At 49.5% G+C, this 20,711-nt stretch overlaps 1 protein-coding gene across 1 annotated transcript; it reads right to left on the bottom strand.

Moving 5' to 3' along the window:
- Positions 1-2,261: 2,261 nt before the first annotated feature.
- Positions 2,262-19,934, bottom strand: pank4 (pantothenate kinase 4 (inactive)). Its single transcript, XM_079748619.1, has 19 exons — positions 19,814-19,934; positions 19,314-19,396; positions 18,947-19,155; positions 18,565-18,748; positions 16,916-17,008; positions 16,477-16,630; positions 14,960-15,141; positions 14,569-14,650; positions 14,174-14,274; positions 12,147-12,302; positions 11,159-11,271; positions 10,388-10,475; positions 9,753-9,904; positions 9,408-9,463; positions 9,276-9,325; positions 8,432-8,536; positions 7,680-7,780; positions 6,739-6,807; positions 2,262-4,032 (listed from the first exon to the last, which is right to left on the bottom strand). The coding sequence occupies exons 1-19, from the start codon at positions 19,929-19,931 to the stop codon at positions 3,771-3,773; spliced, it is 2,358 nt and encodes a 785-aa protein (XP_079604745.1). The 5' UTR covers positions 19,932-19,934; the 3' UTR covers positions 2,262-3,770.
- Between the last annotated feature and the right edge of the window lie 777 nt (positions 19,935-20,711).

Here is a 20,711-nt window from a genome sequence, read left to right as displayed (position 1 = left end):
TATACTGTCGTAGTGTCTGAGACAAGTAGGCCTAGGACACGTTACAAGTAAAATGTCAGTAGGCTATTGCATAGGCCTACTAATAAAGAGAGAAAGAGAGAGAGAGAGAGAGAGAGAGAGAGAGAGAGAGAGAGAGAGAGAGAGAGAGAGAGAGAGAGAATTTATACTTTAAAGGAGGCCTACTTTTATTTAAAAAAAATAAAACCATGCTTTGTCAAATTATGTAAAATTACCATTAGTTAAAATAAGTCTTTTAGTGTATAAAACGCGGAAGGGAAGCAGGCATATCTTAATGGTTCTGATCAAAGCAGAGAGCTATCTGAAGATTAAATTTGAGAGCACCACAAACACCGGCCATAATGGGATTTAGAAAATATGAAAGCATGACTTAATCCCAACTGCATCTTCAATGGATTAGCAGAAGGACACGATTTGGGCACATTGCTCCACAACTTCCGCCAGTGGTGCGGGCTCATGAAGATTAACCATGTTTTTTGGTGAGGAGCATTGCACCCAAGTCGCTCCGGGGAACGGGCTGACATTTAGGACGCCGTGTGTAACTCCTCATTATCCGCCTTGCTTTGTGTTCTCACTTCCAAGTTCCAAGTGAACCGGCTCCGCACTGCTGCCACGCCGCCACCGCAGCCACAATGCTTGGGCTCAAAACACGTCACGAACCAAGGCGGGAACAGCTAATTATTCTGTTGCCGGGCTGCCAAGCAGTCTTAACGAAGTTAACGCGATAGAAAGGAGCTTGAACACCGTGCATTGTGATGGCTGCTCGGTTTAATAGCGCTAAAGCGAGCGGCTCTGCGTGTATTGTTCAGACCAGGGTTTGGACAACAAACACGTCCAGGGTGTGAGTTCCAATAGTCAACGTTTCTCCTTCTACTCGGGATAGGAGCAGGTTGTCAGGGAGACGGACTGTGTGCAGCCTATCACAGACACAGACCGTAATACACAAGGCGGAGACAGGAAGTGGTCAGAGCGGGAACGCATCCACGACTGTACAAACTCATGTTGTGTCCACATTTGAAAAGTAACACGTTTAATGAACACAATTAGTGTTTACCACCACTGGTCAGCCCAGGACATTCTGAAAGTTGACATGATAGGCCGACTTGATGTTTACTATTTTGCAGTAATTAGAGTTATGCCAACCTTTTGTCTGTGTTTGTCTACTCCAGGCCTACCCACAAACAGCTGATTATACCCATACAGCCATGTGCTTAAACACGGTCAACATCCTGCATTAAAGGACCAATCACAAAGCAGAGCAGAGCCTACACATGGGGACCCATAGACCCGACCACGTATCAAACGCGGTCCAATTATGCCTATAACTAGGCTACATAATAGTACTCAAAAGTGTGTGTGTGTGTGTGTGTGTGTGTGTGTGTGTGTGTGTGTGTGTGTGTGTGTGTGTGTGTGTGTGTGTGTGTGTGTGTGTGTGTGTGTGTGTGTGTGTGTGTGTGTGTGTGTGTGTGTGTGTGACCACCACCCTTGATCCAGTCATTGGGGTGAACCATGCAGTCCATGCCGGCTGCTGGTAACCTTGACTAACGCCGGAGACAGGATTAAATCAACTCCAGTTTCAACATCGGAGGGGGTACTTCTTCCTCAGTAAAATAAGAACTGCCGAAACCAATATATATATTTTTAAACGCAACAAACCCAAATTCGCTTTTCAGTCAGTAGCATAAAAAAAATCTTAAGAGAAAAGCTTATATTAGGAGAGGGTTCACCCGCGATTTCCAGAATTGGAACGCGCACCCGCGGAGCGTGATGAAGAGAGAGAGGAAAGGGGGGGGGGGGGGGGGGCAGACCGCGCCAGGCCGCCTGCTGGGCGCTTTATGCATCATCAGCCCGCCTGGAGCCCCGGGGAGAGCAGCGGGCCGCCTCTCCAATATGCCGCTACCCTGTGGCAGTTAAGGAGCTCAATTGTGTGTGAGTGTGCGTATGTCTGTCTATGTTGGTGTGTATGTGTCTCAATATGTTGGTGTGTGTGTGTGTGTATATGCGTGAGTCTCTATGTTGGTGTGTGTAGATGCGTGTGTCTGTCGGTGTGTGTGTCTCCATGTTGTTGTGTGTATATGCGTGTGTCTATGTTGGTGTGTGTGTGTGAGAGAGTGTGTGTGTGTGTGTGTATTTACAAGCCCAGGTCGACTGCTGTGCACTGTCTACGGTGAATCTGTTTCTGTTTTAAATTGACTGAGAACCGTTGGCAGAAGGAAAAAACGACTAGGGCCAATTAAGTAAAATATAGTTTGGAACATTTAATGAAGGTTGATTGTCAGAGGATAATACGGTACACAAACTTGTGTTTTGAGCGTGTTTACAAATTAATGAAATACACACACGCTTGTCCATTCTATGTACAAACAACACAAAGTGCGTCTGCGTGACAATAGCCCCTCCAATCTGCGTGAAACCAGTCAAGATAGCACCAATCAACTTAAACCAAATGCCTTCACAGTGTTTTGGCCACATACTGCATGGGTGGACTACGTTTCCTTAAGTTTATTCTCCGAAACCACTCAGAAGTAGTTTCTTCTACTGAACTCATTGTCAAATATTTCCTTCTAATACTTTATTGTCGTGGTATCTAATCCACTGGCTAAATTTGCTCAATGCAACCTTGTTTCATTCCAGAAAAATGGGCAAGAGAGAACACTGCATCAAAACCAACACCTGATAGGCTATATGTAAACACAAAGCTGGTAACTCCGTGTTCAATTCCGAGCAGTGGCAAAGTTTCAGAGGAACCCTAAAGTCCACAGTGAAACACTGCCCTCTTGTGGTTCGCCTCCAAACACTAAATGATGGCGATAAAGTGCGTTTTCACCAAGTCCCTGAAGCAACATTAACTCACAACCTGTTTTGTGTCTTCAAAATTATTCACTCGTCCAAATTCATTCATCCTTGTATTGTAAAAAAGAAAAAGAAAACACCTCACACAAAAAGGACGTATGGGCCATGCCTGACCCCTGGGAAAACAGAACGATAAAAGCGAGCGACCCGACGGGCACGAAGGCACAGAGGCACATTAGACGCACACATTTTTTGCAGTTAATTCACCACAAAAGGGTGTAATTACTTTTTATGGGTACATGTAAACAAAAACACGCACCCCCCCCCCCCCCCATCCCTGCTGGAAGTGCTTTAATAGTGAATGGTTGTTATGGTAACGTCTCGCCATAACGCACCAGTGCACAAGTGGGAGTACTGGTCACCGGGGTTTTTTGTGCGCATTTTTCTTCTTGTTTTGTGACACGTACACTAAATAAACATCTTATTGGTGATTAAAATTTGCAGAGTATATAAACAAGTCCCTTATGATATTCTTGTTCACGGATATATTTGCTTCAGGAACCGGATTCCAATGCAAGCCGTCAAAGACGGGAGGCTATCTTTAGATGTGATGATGCGGAACAGCGATCTGGGACCGACTGCAGATCCTTATCATTGTTGTCTTATACCGTGTCTAGGCAGCAGATAGTCCTACTCCGATACCTTTAGGATTACATTATAGCAAGGAATTATGCTTTCCTAAATGAGGAAGTTGAAAATCATTTTTCTGTCATTGCTACCAAAACACATTCTCTCTCTACCAACCCCCGCCCCCTGATAACACTGCCTTCGTAATCTCACTACAATCACCATAACAATCACTAATCCATCCACCAAGTGACATCTTCATCATGGTCGACACGACAACCACCACAGGCAACAGCTCTGGACGTTCCGGCGGGGGGGACGCCTGGCGCCCCCTAGGGGCTGAACACGGCCTTCTCCTCCTCCTTCATGGTGGTGGCGGGGGGCGGGGCCGGCAGCTCGTACTTGAACACCACGCTGAACAGCTTCCCGCCGAGCCGGTCTGCCAGCCAGGAGTTCTTGATGACGGCCATCTTGAGGCTCTCGCAGCTGAGCCGGGCGAAGTAGTTGGTGTGGATGGCCCGTCCCATCCCCTCGATCACCACCAGGTCCGCCTTCCGTTCCCGCACCACGATGGTCAACATCTTGTCCAGCCGCCTGAGGACGGACGGACGGACACGCACACGGCTCAACAACCTGCTCCCATCATGCATCAGCGCTGAGCGACAGACCGGGCTCCACAGCCCCTCCCAGCTGGGATGGGGAGTCGTCAGGTCCCTCAACAGCCACAGGAACGCACCCTACTGACGCTGGTACAACTCAGACACACACACTTACCTCTCGCTCCCCGTCTGTCTACCCCTCTCTCGCTCTCCGTCTCTCTACCCCTCTCTCGCTCTCCGTCTCTCTACCCCTCTCTCGCTCTCCGTCTCTCTACCCCTCTCTCGCTCTCCGTCTCTCTACCCCTCTCTCGCTCTCCGTCTCTCTACCCCTCTCTCGCTCTCCGTCTCTCTACCCCTCTCTCGCTCTCCGTCTCTCTACCCCTCTCTCGCTCTCCGTCTCTCTACCCCTCTCTCGCTCTCTGTCTCTCTACCCCTCTCTCGCTCCCCGTCTGTCTACCCCTCTCTCGCTCCCCCTCTCTCTACCCCTCTCTCGCTCCCCGTCTCTCTACCCCTCTCTCGCTCTCCGTCTCTCTACCCCTCTCTCGCTCTCCGTCTCTCTACCCCTCTCTCGCTCCCCGTCTCTCTACCTCTCTCTCGCTCTCCGTCTCTCTACCCCTCTCTCGCTCTCCGTCTCTCTACCCCTCTCTCGCTCTCCGTCTCTCTACCTCTCTCTCGCTCTCCGTCTCTCTACCCCTCTCTCGCTCTCCGTCTCTCTACCCCTCTCTCGCTCTCCGTCTCTCTACCCCTCTCTCGCTCCCCGTCTCTCTACCCCTCTCTCGCTCTCTGTCTCTCTACCCCTCTCTCGCTCTCCGTCTCTCTACCCCTCTCTCGCTCCCCGTCTCTCTACCCCTCTCTCGCTCTCCGTCTCTCTACCCCTCTCTCGCTCTCCGTCTCTCTACCCCTCTCTCGCTCTCCGTCTCTCTACCCCTCTCTCGCTCCCTCCCACAACCACTCTATCACTCTCCCTCCCTCCCTCTAACTCTCTCTCTCTCTCCCTCCCTCCCTCCCTCTACCACTCTATCACTCTCCCTCCCTCCCTCTAACTCTTTCTCTCTCTCCCTCCCTCCCTCTAACTCTTTCTCTCTCTCCCTCCCTCTCACTATCACTCACTCTTTCTCCCTCCCTCCCTCCCTCTACCACTCTCACTCTAATTTCTCTCTCCACTGCGCTCTTTCACCGACACCCTTCAGGGAAGATGGTCATACCGTATTTTACTGTATCTTACCCTTTTCTATTTCAGTTTACTTATTTTATTTTAGTTGACTAAGAGCTAATGCCTGCACCGCATGTGTTTAACTTTGAGGGGGAGTCAAGTGCAGTGTGCTTGGCTCTCCTTTGAAAGCAGATGGCCGGTTTGACAAGAATGAGGCTTATTGTTGCAATAGTCTGTCTAGATGTAAATCAGCCACTATTTTTGAGTTGAGTGCAGAGCAACATTTCAATAAGTTGCGTGGCTGTGTAGGAGGGTGTGTTTTTTCCCTATTGGAAGGCAGCCCTAACCCTCTCACGCCTCCACTCTGCAGATCCGGTGTCCTGGATGTGAGGACCGGAGTCGACTGCAGTGGTCGAGCAGTGGGTCTGGTTTCACTATGACCCACCAGTAGCAATAGAATGAGATGAGTGTTCAGATGACAGTCCCGTTCTACAAACAACCGGAACTGAGACCCTCATTTCCATTTCCTAATTGATTAACTAGTCCTGGCCAATTAGCCCTGGATCAATATGTGCAACTATTACACCCTAAACCGTTTGTCTAAAGAACAACTTGGGAGTTCTCCCTCATCTGTATGCTGTAAAGTAATACAGATTCTACCGAACATAAAACCACAAAACCCCTGTCCACAGCAGACAACTTCTAATCCATCATCCTATCCATATATGTGGACACCTAATACATTTTTTTAGCCCAGTTTGCCCAGAACAGCAAAAACAAAAGTCTATTTCATGGCTGACTAAGCAGATGAGCAAGACAGTTTCAAACTACCAGCCCACTTAATGTGCCCCCATGCAGAACGAGATGTACTCTGTGTATTGTAATACGGCTGTGGGCGTGTGGACTGAATTAAACCGATATTAGGCGTCCTCCTCAAAGTCTATCTGAACATCATCACCGTCTCTCCTGGCTTCACCAAAACCTTGGTTACAAATATAATTTCTCAAAATTATTTATTTTGAGAAGTGAATGATTTTCCGAAGATCGTTTTGCTTGAACACAGCCTCACCCAAAATCGTAGCTTTAGCACCTATGAATTTTGGGAGCAATGAATGTCAACTGTTTGTGAGGAACAAGTACTTTACATTATGTCTGATCACAAAGTCCCAGTGCAATCATTGAGGTTGCGCTCGCACTGAACGCTCTACGGCAGAATCATCACAACAAAGTCCTCCTGGCTCATTATGTTGGCAGAGGATGTTTGAGTGAAGCCAGCAGATTCAGTGAAACTAGTTTAACAACCCAGACAGGTCCCCTAAAATATGTCTGTTGTTCCAGCAGCCAATACTGCCAACGGCCAAACATGACTAAATTTACTATCCATAAAGACTGTTTGCTATCATGACCCGTCATCAAATGTATGATTAGCTTTTGCTACCACCACATAACTCCTTACTGATAACTGTCTCCCTACTTATCTATACTTATAGTACAAGGCAGCAGAAAACCACGCGCTGTTTCTTTAAGAAGGCATTGAACCAATCATACCCCAGGTCCAGGCAGGGGGAGCTGGATCCAGTCTGGACCAGAACCAGCCGGTCCTCCTTCAGCCCGGCCCTGCAACACAACCACAGTCAGAAACACCCTGGACCAGGACGCCTGGAACACCTGGAGACCTGGAACACTGAGACCTGGAACACTGAGATCTGGAACACTGAGACCTGGAACACTGAGACCAGAACGCCTGGAACACTGAGATCTGGAACACTGAGACCTGGAACACTAAGACCTGGAACACTGAACAATTTTGGCACTAGAATATCCAAACTGGGATAAATAAAGTACTGGCTTAATCTAAGACCAGTACCGAACAAACAGACTGATAGCAGGGCTACACTCACTCTCTCTCTAGATACTATGGAGACAGCCCTGTTACCAGAGCTTTGACCTGCTGGGTGCTGGTTTCACTGGTCCCCTGTTACCAGAGCTTTGACCTGCTGGGTGCTGGTTTCACTGATCCCCTGTTACCAGAGCTTTGACCTGCTGGCTCCTGGTTTCACTGGTCCCCTGTTACCAGAGCTTTGACCTGCTGGGTGCTGGTTTCACTGGTCCCCTGTTACCAGAGCTTTGACCTGCTGGCTCCTGGTTTCACTGGTCCCCTGTTACCAGAGCTTTGACCTGCTGGCTTCTGGTTTCACTGGTCCCCTGTTACCAGAGCTTTGACCTGCTGGGTGCTGGTTTCACTGGTCCCCTGTTGGTCACGTCTGATACTCACTAGAGTATGGATATCCGACCCGAGCCCATCTGCGCGATAAGGCGTTGGGGTTGGCGTTGGCGTTGCTTTTGTGTTAACGTTAATTATACTTCGCTGGGGACATATACACATCGGAAACGTGTCATCAGTATGAGAAAAAATAGACTTTAACTGTGTCAGGCTCGGGCCGGGCTCGGACAGAATGATGCGTCCCTTTCCGCGCTGCAGTACTCACTGGATGATCGGGTCCATGGCCGCGATCGTCTCCGTCAGGATCTGCAGCTCCCCATTTGTCACGTCGTTGAGGGCGGGGCTGGAGTTACTGGCCAGCACCACCTGAGAGGAGAGCGCACGCACACACCAGCACACAGACAGACACACACACGCGCACACACTTGAGCAAACACACTCACGCGAGCAAACACACTCACACACACGAGCACACACACACATGAGCAAACACACTCACGCGAGCAAACACACTCACACGAGCAAACACAAACACACACACACACAAGTTGTATTAAAATATGTTACGTCTCTAATTTCTCTCATATAGTTAATGTCCCCAAGGAAATAATTTTGCTAAAACGATAAGTTAGCCCCTTCATCACGAGACATAGACCAGGACTGGCCTGTGTAATATTAGCTTTTTAATTGCATCAATCAGATTAATTTTTGTTGCGTGCTACATTATCTCTGTAGAGAGGTCTGTCTGCACGCCTAGTGCACAGGGCTCTGCATACGGCCCAGAGCCAACCCAAGGAAACCCCACACTGCTCAGAGCGGCTCGAGAGCGCCTTCGTTTCAGTTACAAATCCAGAATACACATAGCTGATTGGCTGAGGAGTAACACTGATTCAAAGCGCCTTGCAGTGAGTTTATTACATTGACAGACTGGCCTGCCTTCGTTCATTCATTCATTCATTCATTCATTCATTCATTCATTCATTGACTAAACGGTGAATAGCGAGTTGTGTCTCCCACCTCCGTTCCCCGACGGAGCAGCTCTCTGACGAAGGGCATGACCCCCAGGATGATGTCCATCCCGCTGTTGTCCACGAAGAACACCGCACACTTGTGAGGGGGCCCCTATGGGGGGGGGGACACAGTGAGGAGCAGGAAACGATAGTGAGGGGCCCCTGAGAGACAGACACTAGTGAGGGGCCCCTGAGAGATGACCACTAGTGAGGGGCCCCTGAGAGTAGGGAGGGACACTAGTGAGGGGCCCCTGAGAGTAGGGAGGGACACTAGTGAGGGGCCCCTGAGAGTAGGGAGGGACACTAGTGAGGGGCCCCTGAGAGTAGGGAGGGACACTAGTGAGGGGCCCCTGAGAGTAGGGAGGTTACTAGTTAGGGGCCCCTCAGCTAGCCAGATGTATGATGGGTAGCTCCGCCTACCAGCTGGTGCGGGCCAATAGGGAGACGACTGGCAGGTGGATCGATCTGTCAGGTGTATTTCAGAACGCCCTGTGACGTCTAATCCACTGCGGGCCTAAAACAGGGGCCCTTTAACTCCAGCCTGGCAGCCTGTTCCAAACAGGCGTTCAGACTGAGAACAGGTCGTTGGGGTGTGATGATGTGGAGGGAGGGGGATGTGTGTATTGATCCCTCAGCGTTAGATTTAGATAGCGAGGGCGGACCACCCCACCGGGGCATCGATACAGAGCCGTAGTTGGGAATGTTAAGAAGGAAATAGGTGAGGAGGAGGGAGATCACTCGTAGGCCCTTTGGTTCTGCTCTAGATCGTCTGGAGGCGTTTGAATAAGGGGCAGGCGCGTTACAAAGAACCGATCTCTCTCCTGAGTGGGGGGGGGCGGGGTCAGGCTGACCTTCAGTCTCTGCAGCCACTGGTCGTAGGAGTCCACTAACCACGGCCGCTCTGGAACAAACAACAACAGCAGCAGTGATGTGGAGGGGAAACAAAGTTATGTTTTGGGTTTTTAGTAGCGGGCGTTTCCTACCTTCCAGCTGACGTTTGGCCTGCTCAAAGCCGAACTCGGGATCAGACTCAAGGACACTGAAAACAACGCAGGCACACAGGTACTAAATACAGATACACACAGACTAAATACAGATACACACAGACTAAATACAGACACACAGATACTAAATACAGACACACAGATACTAAATACAGATAGAAACAAAACGATGATATTTTGCGACCACGCTTTTCATCTTGCACATAAATATATCAAAAGATGATCAGCAGATACGCCCGTATGGGAGTGTTGTCGACGCAATATAATCAGCTATATCATAACTACAGATTATGGATTACACCCCCCGGACCCCCGGTTTCTCACTCGGACACGGCCTTGGCCCCCCAGTCGAAGACGTTCCCAGCCAGGACCCCGCGGACCAGAGCGAACTGCTTCTCCTCCCAGCCGAGGGCGTCCAGGGCCGTGACGGCCTTCTGGTAGTACCGGAGCGCCACGTCGTTCTCCCTCTGCTTGATCTGGGGGCCGGGGGGGGGCGGTCAGACAGGCTCGGGTACGACCGACCCGAGGCCACAGACCACTAGCACTAGTCCGACGGCCGTTCATACTCTAGTCAGCTCAGTGGTTAATCACAAGTTTTAAAACTTAAGATGACATAAAATGAATTATTCTAGTGTGGAGTTATTCCTGAAATATATATTGGATTTACCCCCCCAAAAAATGTAATCTTTATAAAATGTGTTTCTGGTTAATGCTGTTGACTACGCAAGCTCCTATGACCCAACGCATCCGTCACGCTAAACATAAACATTTCTTAAAAAAAGGCCCAAAGTAATGTTCCCCCCCACCCTGATCCACCAGCAGTCTCCCACCTCAAGCACCAGCTTTAGAAAAACTACAACCAAAATGCAGAAAAACTACTGAAAGAGAAAAAGGACAGAAAGAGGAGAGGGATCACCACCAAACAGAACAGAAGGAGGTTGAAGTAGAATCACTCAGACCTTAGAGTAGGGGTCGGGGAAGTTGAACTCGTTTAAACAGTGTTCCCTGGTGTCTAACAGACTCCTGACAGTGAGGGATCCGTACGCACTGGGTGAGAAGAGAAGCTAGGTTAGCCACAGAGAAACACACAAACAACTGGCAGACAGGATGGTGACGGCCCAGCACGCTGTTCACTGCATGGCACTAAAGGGACGGCCGTGATATTGATCTGGACATGGTTAATGGGCATCGCACACAGCGCTGTTCTATAAAACTTAATGACGCCCCTGTAAAACTACACAACGTCCAGAATGCATCGGCGTCAATATCACCGTGAAGGTTTAGTGGATGTTGCCGTTAATGAACGAGTCTGAGATACAGCTGAGATACAGCTTGGCCGTTCCCCTCTATGGTCGGAGTAATGTTGGCCACATTCCTTCGATTAGCTAATGGCTTTGCTCTACTGATACGGCGCTAATCTGAGCGAGGGAGGCTCGACCAGATCATAAACGCCTCAGTTTGGAGCCGTTAGACTCGTCAGCAAAGATCGATTCTCAACCCTCTGTGGTCGTGTGGCAGATCCTGGGATTGACCCAGAGGGAATGAACCGCGCCACATCCCGCCCTCACATCCAGGATACACACGCAAGCATCTACATTAGTCCTCTACGGAGCGTCTAACACAGATTATACAGCGAAGGGGCTCTCTGCGGTCCCTCGGGTCCCCAGAGGCCGGGGGGCCGGGGGCCAATAGGCAGACCCACAGGGGGTAGGCGGGGGGGCCGATCTTACAAGGGCTGCTGCCGCAGTGTCTGCAGCTTGTGGCGGTACTTCTGCCGGAACTTCTCGGCGCGCTCCACGGCCTCGGGAAGGTCGGGCTGACTGGCCACCGCGCGCTTCACCACCTGGGGGGGGAACACAGGGGGGAGTCAGGGGGGAGTCAGGGGGGGGAACACAGGGGGGAGTCAGGGGGGGGGGAACACAGGGGGGAGTCAGGGGGGGGGGGAACACAGGGGGGAGTCAGGGGGGGGGGAACACAGGGGGGAGTCAGGGGGGGGAACACAGGGGGGAGTCAGGGGGGGGAACACAGGGGGGAGTCAGGGGGGGGGGAACACAGGGGGGAGTCAGGGGGGGGAACACAGGGGAGAGTCAGGGGGGGGAACACAGGGGGGAGTCAGGGGGGGGGGAACACAGGGGGGAGTCAGGGGGGGGGGAACACAGGGGGGAGTCAGGGGGGGGGGAACACAGGGGGGAGTCAGGGGGGGGGGAACACAGGGGGGAGTCAGGGGGGGGGAACACAGGGGGGAGTCAGGGGGGGGGAACACAGGGGGGAGTCAGGGGGGGGAACACAGGGGGGAGTCAGGGGGGGGGCCGCAGGGAGAGAACCACGGGGGGGGGGTGGCTGCAGGGCCCCAGTGCTTCAGGAAGTCATGAGGCACTGGGGGCCCGTTTGGCCCCCAGTGCCCCCAGTGTGCGGCCCGTTTCCATGACTTCCTGAAGCGGAGCCCGCTGCTTCAGGAAGTCATGGTAACGGGGGCCATTCTGGGGGCCCGGGCGGAGCCAGGTGAATCATAATGAGACCACTGACGGTCACACGTGATACATTACATCATACAGTGCTACTGCAGACCAGACATGTGGACGGAGAACGGGGTTCTAACATGTAGCCCTCATAGTGGGGGGGGGGGCACGAAGACACTAGAACACATAAGCAGGGGCCAGGGTCGGGGCCAGCTCTAGGCCAGCGGGGGGCCAGCAGGGGGCCAGCAGGGGGCCGTACCCCGTCCAGCGCGTCCTCGAAGCAGAAGAGCCAGTACTCGCGGGCCAGCGGGTCCTCGGTCAGGTCCACCGTGTCGGGGACGTAGGAGGACGGGTCCTGGAGCAGAGGCAGGTTCACCAGCTTCCTCTCCAGACGGTCCATCTCCAGCATGTCAAACTACACACACGCACGCACGCACGCACGCACGCACGCACGCACGCACGCACACAGAGACATACACACAGACACACACACCCACAGAGACACACACACGCACACCCACAGAGACACACACACACACACACATACACACACACACACACACACACACACCCACAGAGACACAGAGACACACACACACACAAAGGCAGAGACACACACACACACACAAACGCGCGCAGATACCCACACACGCAGAGACACACAGACAGCCACACTCACAGAGAAACACACAAACATACACACACACAGAATTTACACTGCACTTCAAATGTAAATGTACACAAGACTATAAACACACAGATCACTCAGTATATCAATAATGTTCATATTGTTGAACCAGTGTAGGCTCGCAGACCTGGCCCCCTTACACCTCACTGGTACCGGGAGCGAGCCAGGAGGCTCCACTATGAACGCTTAATGAAGGCACTGGAAGGATGGAACAGGTTGTACGAGACGGTTTGGGGGGGTAATGATTAAACAACGTCTGGAAACCGGTTGGGCTCGGTATTCGTGAGTTTGAACTAGGGCTGCTCGATTATGGGAAAAATCATAATCCCGATTATTTTGGTCCATATTGAAATCATGATTATTCAAACGATTATTTTTGACTTCGAAAACTTGACACACCGAAACACAAAATGGTCAAAAAGAAAATGTTCCAATCTGAAATAATATACAGATATGTATCCAGCTGTTCTGCCCTTTCAATAAAAAATATTTTAAAATTAAAAATAAAAAAAATAGAAAAACTTGATTATGTTAATTTTGTGATCGTTTAACGCTAAATTCGAAATCGCGATCAAAATTCGATTAATCGCCCAGTCCTAGTTTGAACTGATGTGTTGTCTTGAGGTAAGCTTCATCTACAGAAGAACACAACACTCTTCTTCCTCCCAGCAAGCAATCCGATGATTTGAACACTAAAAACAAGATTTATATTTTACATCTGGGGATTGCAATTATCTGACTTCGTTAAAGTTACAGCAGTTATTCACTACAACTAAACAATTATGTTATCCCCTGACCAAGGATGTGAATGATAGGACTGTTTTCCTCATTGAGACAACAGCTCAGCTGAGAGGGGAACCTTCGGGTTGTGGTTCTTGTTTCCATCGTCCGTACAGCAGAGCGCACCCCTACCGCCTAGATGAAGCTTATCACGCTCCAGATAGCTCAGAAGGTGGAGCAGCTCCATCGTTCATCAGGCACGTGTAAAGGTTAAAGTAAACATGACCGACTTAGTCTTTATAAAACTCCCTTATACAAGAACAGTAACACAAGGTTCAAATCCAGCTAGAGTAACTTTCAGTTAGAAACTACGAGACAGAAAAATATGAAAAAGGCGGCGAATGTGACCAAATGTTAGCAGCGAAGGAAATCAATCAAAGCAAGGAGAAAATTAAAAGTTCACAAGCAGGTGTAAAACTAATCTGGGGGCCTGAGATGACTGGATGTCATCGCTTGGCCGAGCAACTCGCTAGAGGAGCAGGCAGACAAACTCCAAACTATAAAGACACACACACACTCACACACACGTATAGCACCAGGAAGTACTTACTGGGAACTGCATGGGAATGTTATACGGTAAAGAAGGGAAACATGTGGAAAGGAAATAAGGAAAAGAAATGAGACGTCAAACACTGATGGTTTCGAGACACAAAAGAGGAGCGGGCGATGACATTTCCACACGCTATCCCGCAAAGACACCGACAGGAAGAGGATCTGGGCGGCTGCAGCGAGGAGGACCGATAGTAAATCACTGAGGACAACAATGAAACGGTCATTAAAACCAGAGCTGAGAGCTGACGGGTCGATGGTGGACTCACCGTGCCGCTGCGGGCTCGCTGCATGGGGTTGATGTCCGGAGAGGCGCTCATGAGGCCGGAGCTCCCGGCGTAGTTCTCTCCCCAGCTGTACTGGTTGGGGTCTGCAGGAGGCAGAGAGCAGCGTGATCACAGGGAGCAGGGACAGGACGATGAGCCACAGAGATGGATAAAGGCTTGGTAATATCTTCATATTGTCATGGCAACCAGGTGAGCACAAGCGGAGCCTGATGACGCCATTAAATAAACATAATAATCATATTTCAATGATGTACTGAATTGTATGCATCATCTTTAATTGTATTGAAATGGTATTGAGCCAACTGAGGAAAGAGGCTAAACACATCGATATGTGTTTGTTGGTTGAATGTGTGTTCACGGTGGTGTGTTTTCCTCACTGTCTTCCTCTGCTCCTTTGAGGAACGCGCCGATGGCTCCCAGATACCCCTCATGCCTCAGGAACAAGGCTTGAACCTCACCCTAGATGTACATCCAGAAACACGCAACATTCAACAGCAGCACAATGGAGGTACGGTCGTAAGGGAGATAAGAAGAGGACCTTGAGTTTCAGGCTGCGGTCATCTCAAATGGTCTGGATGTGCAAGTCGTGCAAAAACACACTTTTATTATGTGTTTGTGTGCGTGCACGTGAGTGGATGTACAACACAGCATGCTTGTGTGTGTGTGGAGGGCTGTGGTTTTGACGCGGTGCTCTGAGGTTGTGTATCGTGTGTGCGTGTGTGTCCGTCGTGTGTCGCGTGGGGCCAGAGCTCCGGGGGGGGGCCTCGCCTTGGTGAAGAAGTTGATGCTGTAGGTGATGGTGTGCATGGTGACGGGGTGGCCCCGGATGAAGAAGCCCCCGAAGTAGACCCTGGTCAGGCTGTGCAGCTTGGCGTACAGGCAGGCCAGCTGGCCGATGTCGTTGCTGATCATGTGCAGCAGACTCTTGGCTATGTCCTCCTTGGAGAACTCTGCAACGGGACAGGGGAACACGTCATGGGACACAACGTCATGGGATACAGCGTCATGTGATGCACGTCATGTGATACACCGTCATGTGATGTTATACAGTGTCACATGTTACAGCATCATGTGATACACACCATGTGATACAGCGTCATGTGATACAGCGTCATGTGATGCACGTCATGTGATACAGCGTCATGTGATACACGGCCATGTGATACGTCATGTGATGCACGTCATGTGATAGAATGTCATGGGATACAGCGTCATGTGATGCACGTCATGTGATACAGCGTCATGTGATACAGCGTCATGTGATGCACGTCATGTGATAGAATGTCATGGGATACAGCGTCATGTGATGCACGTCATGTGATACAGCGTCATGTGATACAGCGTCATGTGATGCACGTCATGTGATACAGCGTCATGTGATACAGCGTCATGTGATGCACGTCATGTGATACACGGCATGTGATACACCGTCATGTGATGTTATACAGTGTCACATGTTACAGCATCATGTGATACACACCATGTGATACAGCATCATGTGATGCACGTCATGTGATACAGCGTCATGTGATACGTCAGGTGATGCACGTCATGTGACAGCACCGCACCACAACCATATATTCAAATGAGCGAGCACAGAGGGAATGATTGTTGGTCAAAGCGATGGCCGTTTGTCATTCCTAAGATTACCCATAAGAACATCATCAGTTCTATTTATAAAATAACTCAACGGTCAGCACATGACAGAACAAAGGTTTTGAATTACAAAGCATTGCATGCAAAAGGGGAACTTTGATATTATCTACTCCCCATTTGAATTTAACCTTCAGTGCAAAGCACCATTCCCGAGTGCAGTGCTCCTTCTATTGGGCTCTGGCGTTCCTCAGCTGTTTCCTGAGCAGCTTCTAGTCTATTCTGTGTCAATGAGTCAACGCAGACCCATGCCGACACAATAGCATACTGTATCCTGCGTGTCGGGGAAACAATGAGCTGTGTCAACACTGGCCAGCCTGAGTTAGCAGAGAAGGCTGATGGCCGCAGATCTATGGACTTATCCCCAGCGGCCTCACGCTACCTGCCTTCACACAAGAGACCTCGTCCCTGCTGGCTACGGAATGAGCGTCTGGTTTAATTGGGTAACCCCTGCTCTCTCCTTAACGAGCGACCCCGATCCAACTCTTACATGTCCCATATCAACTGGAAGACACTGTGGATGAACTACCTCTAAAACAGACTAGTGTTAGGCGTCTCGTTCACAGACGTAGACGTCGGGGTTGGAACCCAGGACCGTTCGTCTCGGGGCCAGGCTCCCAGACGGTCCTCACCTTTGTCCGTCGTTGCAGACTTCCCGAAGCTGCTGGCGATGAGGTCCCCGGTCAGCCCCAGGGAGCCGTAGGAGCCTCCATAGATGTCCTTCACCAGCATGTCCAGGTTGGTGTGCTGGCCCTTAGAGGCCAGCTGCAGCAGCTCATCGAACCTCTGGAGGAGACACACCACGTTCATCTAAACCCAGGGCCCACCTCAAGGGGCTCCGTGGGCCACACGCTACCCGGACCCCCTCAAGGACAGGGAAACCAAACAGGGGGGGGCATGATCATTCGTTTTTATCATTATTATCTTATTTTAAATGTAAAACATGATAGACAAACAACGTTTTCTTTCTAAAATGTGACCACCGTCCGGCACATCTAGAGAACAGGAGAGGAGCGCTCCTTCTCTCCTCTGGCTGTGAGAGCCAGAGCGACGAGGTGCAGGGAGGTGCACCTTTGTTTTGGTCAGCAAAGCTCCGAGGCCCCAGAACGTCCCGCCGCCGATGGAACTCCCTCCAATACGCTCAAACTGGTCCTCAGACTCCACCTGTACGGGAAGACACGGTTTGGAAAGGGAAACTCCACTGCAGTCAACAGAGTTATCAGAGACACTGTATGATATCACTGATGACGATTCTGTTAATACATACAGAGCCAGGGATCAAACGATGGGTTAGTTTGCAAAAGGCCGAGGCGCATTATTCTTTAAACAGTTCCCCTCTTCCTCCACTGTCACGCACCCTTCTTCCATCCCCAGAGACCAGCGTAGTTGAGACGATCAAGTAGTGCTGGGCGATTTGGCCTAAAAATAAAATCTCTGATTTTTTCAAACCAAACCCGATCATTTTAATTTAAAAAAAAAATCGATAAGTGAAAAATCTATATATTTTTTAAGTTTGGATTTTATTTGAAGAATAACAATGATTAACAAAAACAAAATAAATAACACACATGTCCCACTCTGCTGCGTGCCTTAGTTTAAGATGTTGGAACAAATGTGTTGCTGCTGCTTTTGGTTGCCACAGACTTAAGCCAAACTCTACACTCACTTTTTCCAGCGCATGCTGCAATCTCTATCTTTCACTTTTTCTGAAGGGGGGGAGGCGTTAGGCCTTAGGCGGTGGTCCCTCGGCAGCGGGAAGCGGGGCTCAAGCAGGAGACATTCGAGGCCAACAATCCCTTTCTCCTCCATGTCGTGGTTCATGTACTTCAGGGAGTCAAAGCCAAAGTTCCTTTACCCCAATTCCTTCTCAACCATGGCTGATATAACCCCAACTACAGTCTCGTTGTGGAAATACAAGAGACGTCAAAGAACCGACGTGTTATGCGCCATAACATCAACAGCAAACACTGTGTGTAATCACACACACACACACACACACACACACACACACACACACACACACGTGGCGCTCGCACGCTCGTGTCTTATTGGCGGGCAAAATTCTCTGGGCGGGCCAGGGAGAGAAAGGGGAGGAGTTTAGATCATTTATGACAACATATGGGACCACATTCTAAATCAGCGCGCTTGAGCCTCCGTTTTTTCAAAGGCAGCAGAACACCTAGTGCTCGTTTAACACCGAACGCAAGTTTTAGCCACTGGGGGACCATAGGCAGGCTAGGGGAACTCATATTTATGTTAGAAAACCTCATAAAGTCAGATTTCCATGCCATGGGACCTTTAATGAAAGAAATTCTATAAGTGAAAAAAAAAAAAAAGTTTGGATTTTTATTTGAAGAATAACAATGATTAACAAAACCAAATTAAATAACACACATGTCCCACTCTGCTGCGTGTCCCAAGCCAAACTCTACACACTCACTTTTTCCAGCGCATGCTGCCATGTCTATATTTCACTTTTTCTGAAGGGGGGGAGGCGTTACCATGAACTACAGGACCTCACAGAAGGGGAAGTGGTGGCGCTGCCGTAAATACCCGATTAAAAATATAATTGTTTTAAAATCGTCCTAAACCATAAATTCGAATTACGATTAGAAGTCGAATAATCTCCCAGCTCTACTATCTATCAGCTATTCTCTAATCTCTCTTCCATCCCCAGAGACGATCCACCGTAACGAAGGCCCAGAAGGGGGGGGGCTCACCTTGATGATGGACACCCCGGAGCCGATGTTGACCAACAGGTAAGGGAAGATGTCCGGGTGGGTGTTCTGGAAGCGGAACTCCGAGTCGGCATGCTTGGTATAGATAAAGGCCTCGTGGGGGATGTTCCTCAGCACAAAGTTACAGCCCCGGATCAGGCAGGTCATCTCATCCTCCTTATCCACCCTGAGCACAGGAGCAGGGCTTACAGAGCAGGGCTTACAGAGGGGGGGGGGCTTACAGAGCGGGGCTTACAGAGGAGCAGTATATCAATATTGCAAAATGGATTAAGGACTTTCTGGGTTTTGACTAAAGTAAAGTCGAAAAAAATATACTATTACTACTACTATATTATGTTATTGAGTAAAATAAAAGTTGACTCACTTTAGTCCAAGTTTCTTTTCGATGAGGTCTTTAAACTTGTGTGCCCCGCCTCCCGTGGCTTTGATCAGCTTCGTGTCAGTGTTGACCAGGTGGTCCTTGATAAAGTCGAGGCAGGTCTCAATGTAGGCGTTTTCGAACTTGATGAAGTGCAGACGGGCTGTGATCTCCTCCTGCACGGAGATCTCGTACAGCTTGTCGCTCGCCGCCTCCTTTTAATTGAACATGAAATTGAGGAACAACATCTCACGCATCTTTTTTTTCTTTTTCTTTTAAAGACAAGAAGGAGTTTATATTTGGTTGCTGCCATACACCGTAACGCAAGGTATTGCTCAGCAGAATCACATTAACAGTCAGTTATTAAACCAACCTTTGCAGTATGGTCGAAAGATCGCACTTTGGCCACTTTGTGCTGGACGGTGGAGTAATATGCGAGCTTGGTTAGAGAGCCACCTGTTAAAACATTAAACTTTGTTGACACACGCTGAATAACACATGACAAAGTGCCGCAGAGCAGGACCAACAACTGGATGTTATAGTACTTTAACCAACAAAGGCTAGCAGGTTATGAGATGACGAATAGGATCTGCTAATGCTACTGTAGCTACACCATGTCACACTTTACCCCCTCGGTCCAATGGTACATCGATTCAATACACAAGACTTTACACAGACCCCGCGTATCCATGACACAAGTCACCGACCAGACTTTGACAGCTGGAGCATGCATGGACTAGTTCCGCCTGATCCATTCCCACTTCACAACACGTCACGTTATCCACAACAGAACGTATTCAGTGAGACACTGAAGAGAAGCTGGAGGTTTAGGTCCAAACGCTGGACCAGTGCGACCCCCGGGACGCCCCGTACCTATGTCAATGGCGAAGCGCTTCGCGTTCTCCAAATTGCGGAATATCTCATCAGGCGGCAGCGTTATGCTTTTGTCCAAACTGTGGCTGCTCTTCACCACCCGATCCAGCTCCGCCATGGTGCACACTGCAGAGCCCCGACGCTGGCTGCGCAGCTTGCGTGCGCGCCTTCGTCCAATCACAAATAAAGACCCGACACCAGCTAGGCGCAGCTGGAGGAGCGCCGTCCAATCACAATCCACGGATCGGTCCAACTAGTGGGCGTTGCCCCGAAAACAACTTGTAAACAAAGCATGAGGTCCGTTGTATTGACCATACTAAATAATAAGTTAGGTAAGATTATTTGTTGTTAATATAATTCGGGTTGAATTTTTGGTAATTATACCAAAAAAAATAGTTTTGTTTTGAGGATTTTTTTTCCAAATAAGAAAATGTAGGACACGGCAAGAGACGGTTCATGTCTGCGTAGTAGAATACACGAGAAAGGATCGCAGGAGTATAATATATAAATTAGGGAATGAAGAAAGCATGAAGCAATAAAATGGCAAACACAGGAATCGGTTCATGTTATTTTATTCACATCATTAACTGATGTATAACGGCTGCAAAGGTGATGATGCATCACAACAACACAAGAATCACGCCAACAAACATTGTAGGCTTAACTCATAAAGAGTTAAAGGAAATGATCTTCGCAGAAGACAAATCATTGTTAAATTCAGGAATATAATGTAGGCCTATACAGCGCAGCACTTAGTTAAATCAAGCGTGCGTGTACAGCATGCACTTTGAAACATTGAACATTAAAACATGTTGATTTAAAATATGTAGCAACCCAATAAGGGCTGAATAAATCCTCACGGAGGACTAGAAGTAGGCCTACTTCAATACGTGCGAAT

This window comes from Pollachius pollachius (assembly GCF_949987615.1).
Source record: "Pollachius pollachius genome assembly, chromosome: 12".
Lineage (NCBI taxonomy): Eukaryota > Metazoa > Chordata > Actinopteri > Gadiformes > Gadidae > Pollachius > Pollachius pollachius.
This window is presented reverse-complemented; position numbering and strand designations above follow the sequence as displayed.

Coding starts and splice junctions, on each gene's coding strand:
- pank4 (XM_079748619.1), bottom strand. CDS start 19,931: ATGGCGGAGCTGGATCGGGTGGTGAAGAGCAGCCACAGTTTGGACAAA. Junction 14,651..14,959: donor GCATCAACTTCTTCACCAAG/GCGAGGCCCCCC, acceptor ATGTACATCTAG/GGTGAGGTTCAAGCCTTGTT. Junction 9,326..9,407: donor GGCCAAACGTCAGCTGGAAG/GTAGGAAACGCC, acceptor TGTTTGTTCCAG/AGCGGCCGTGGTTAGTGGAC.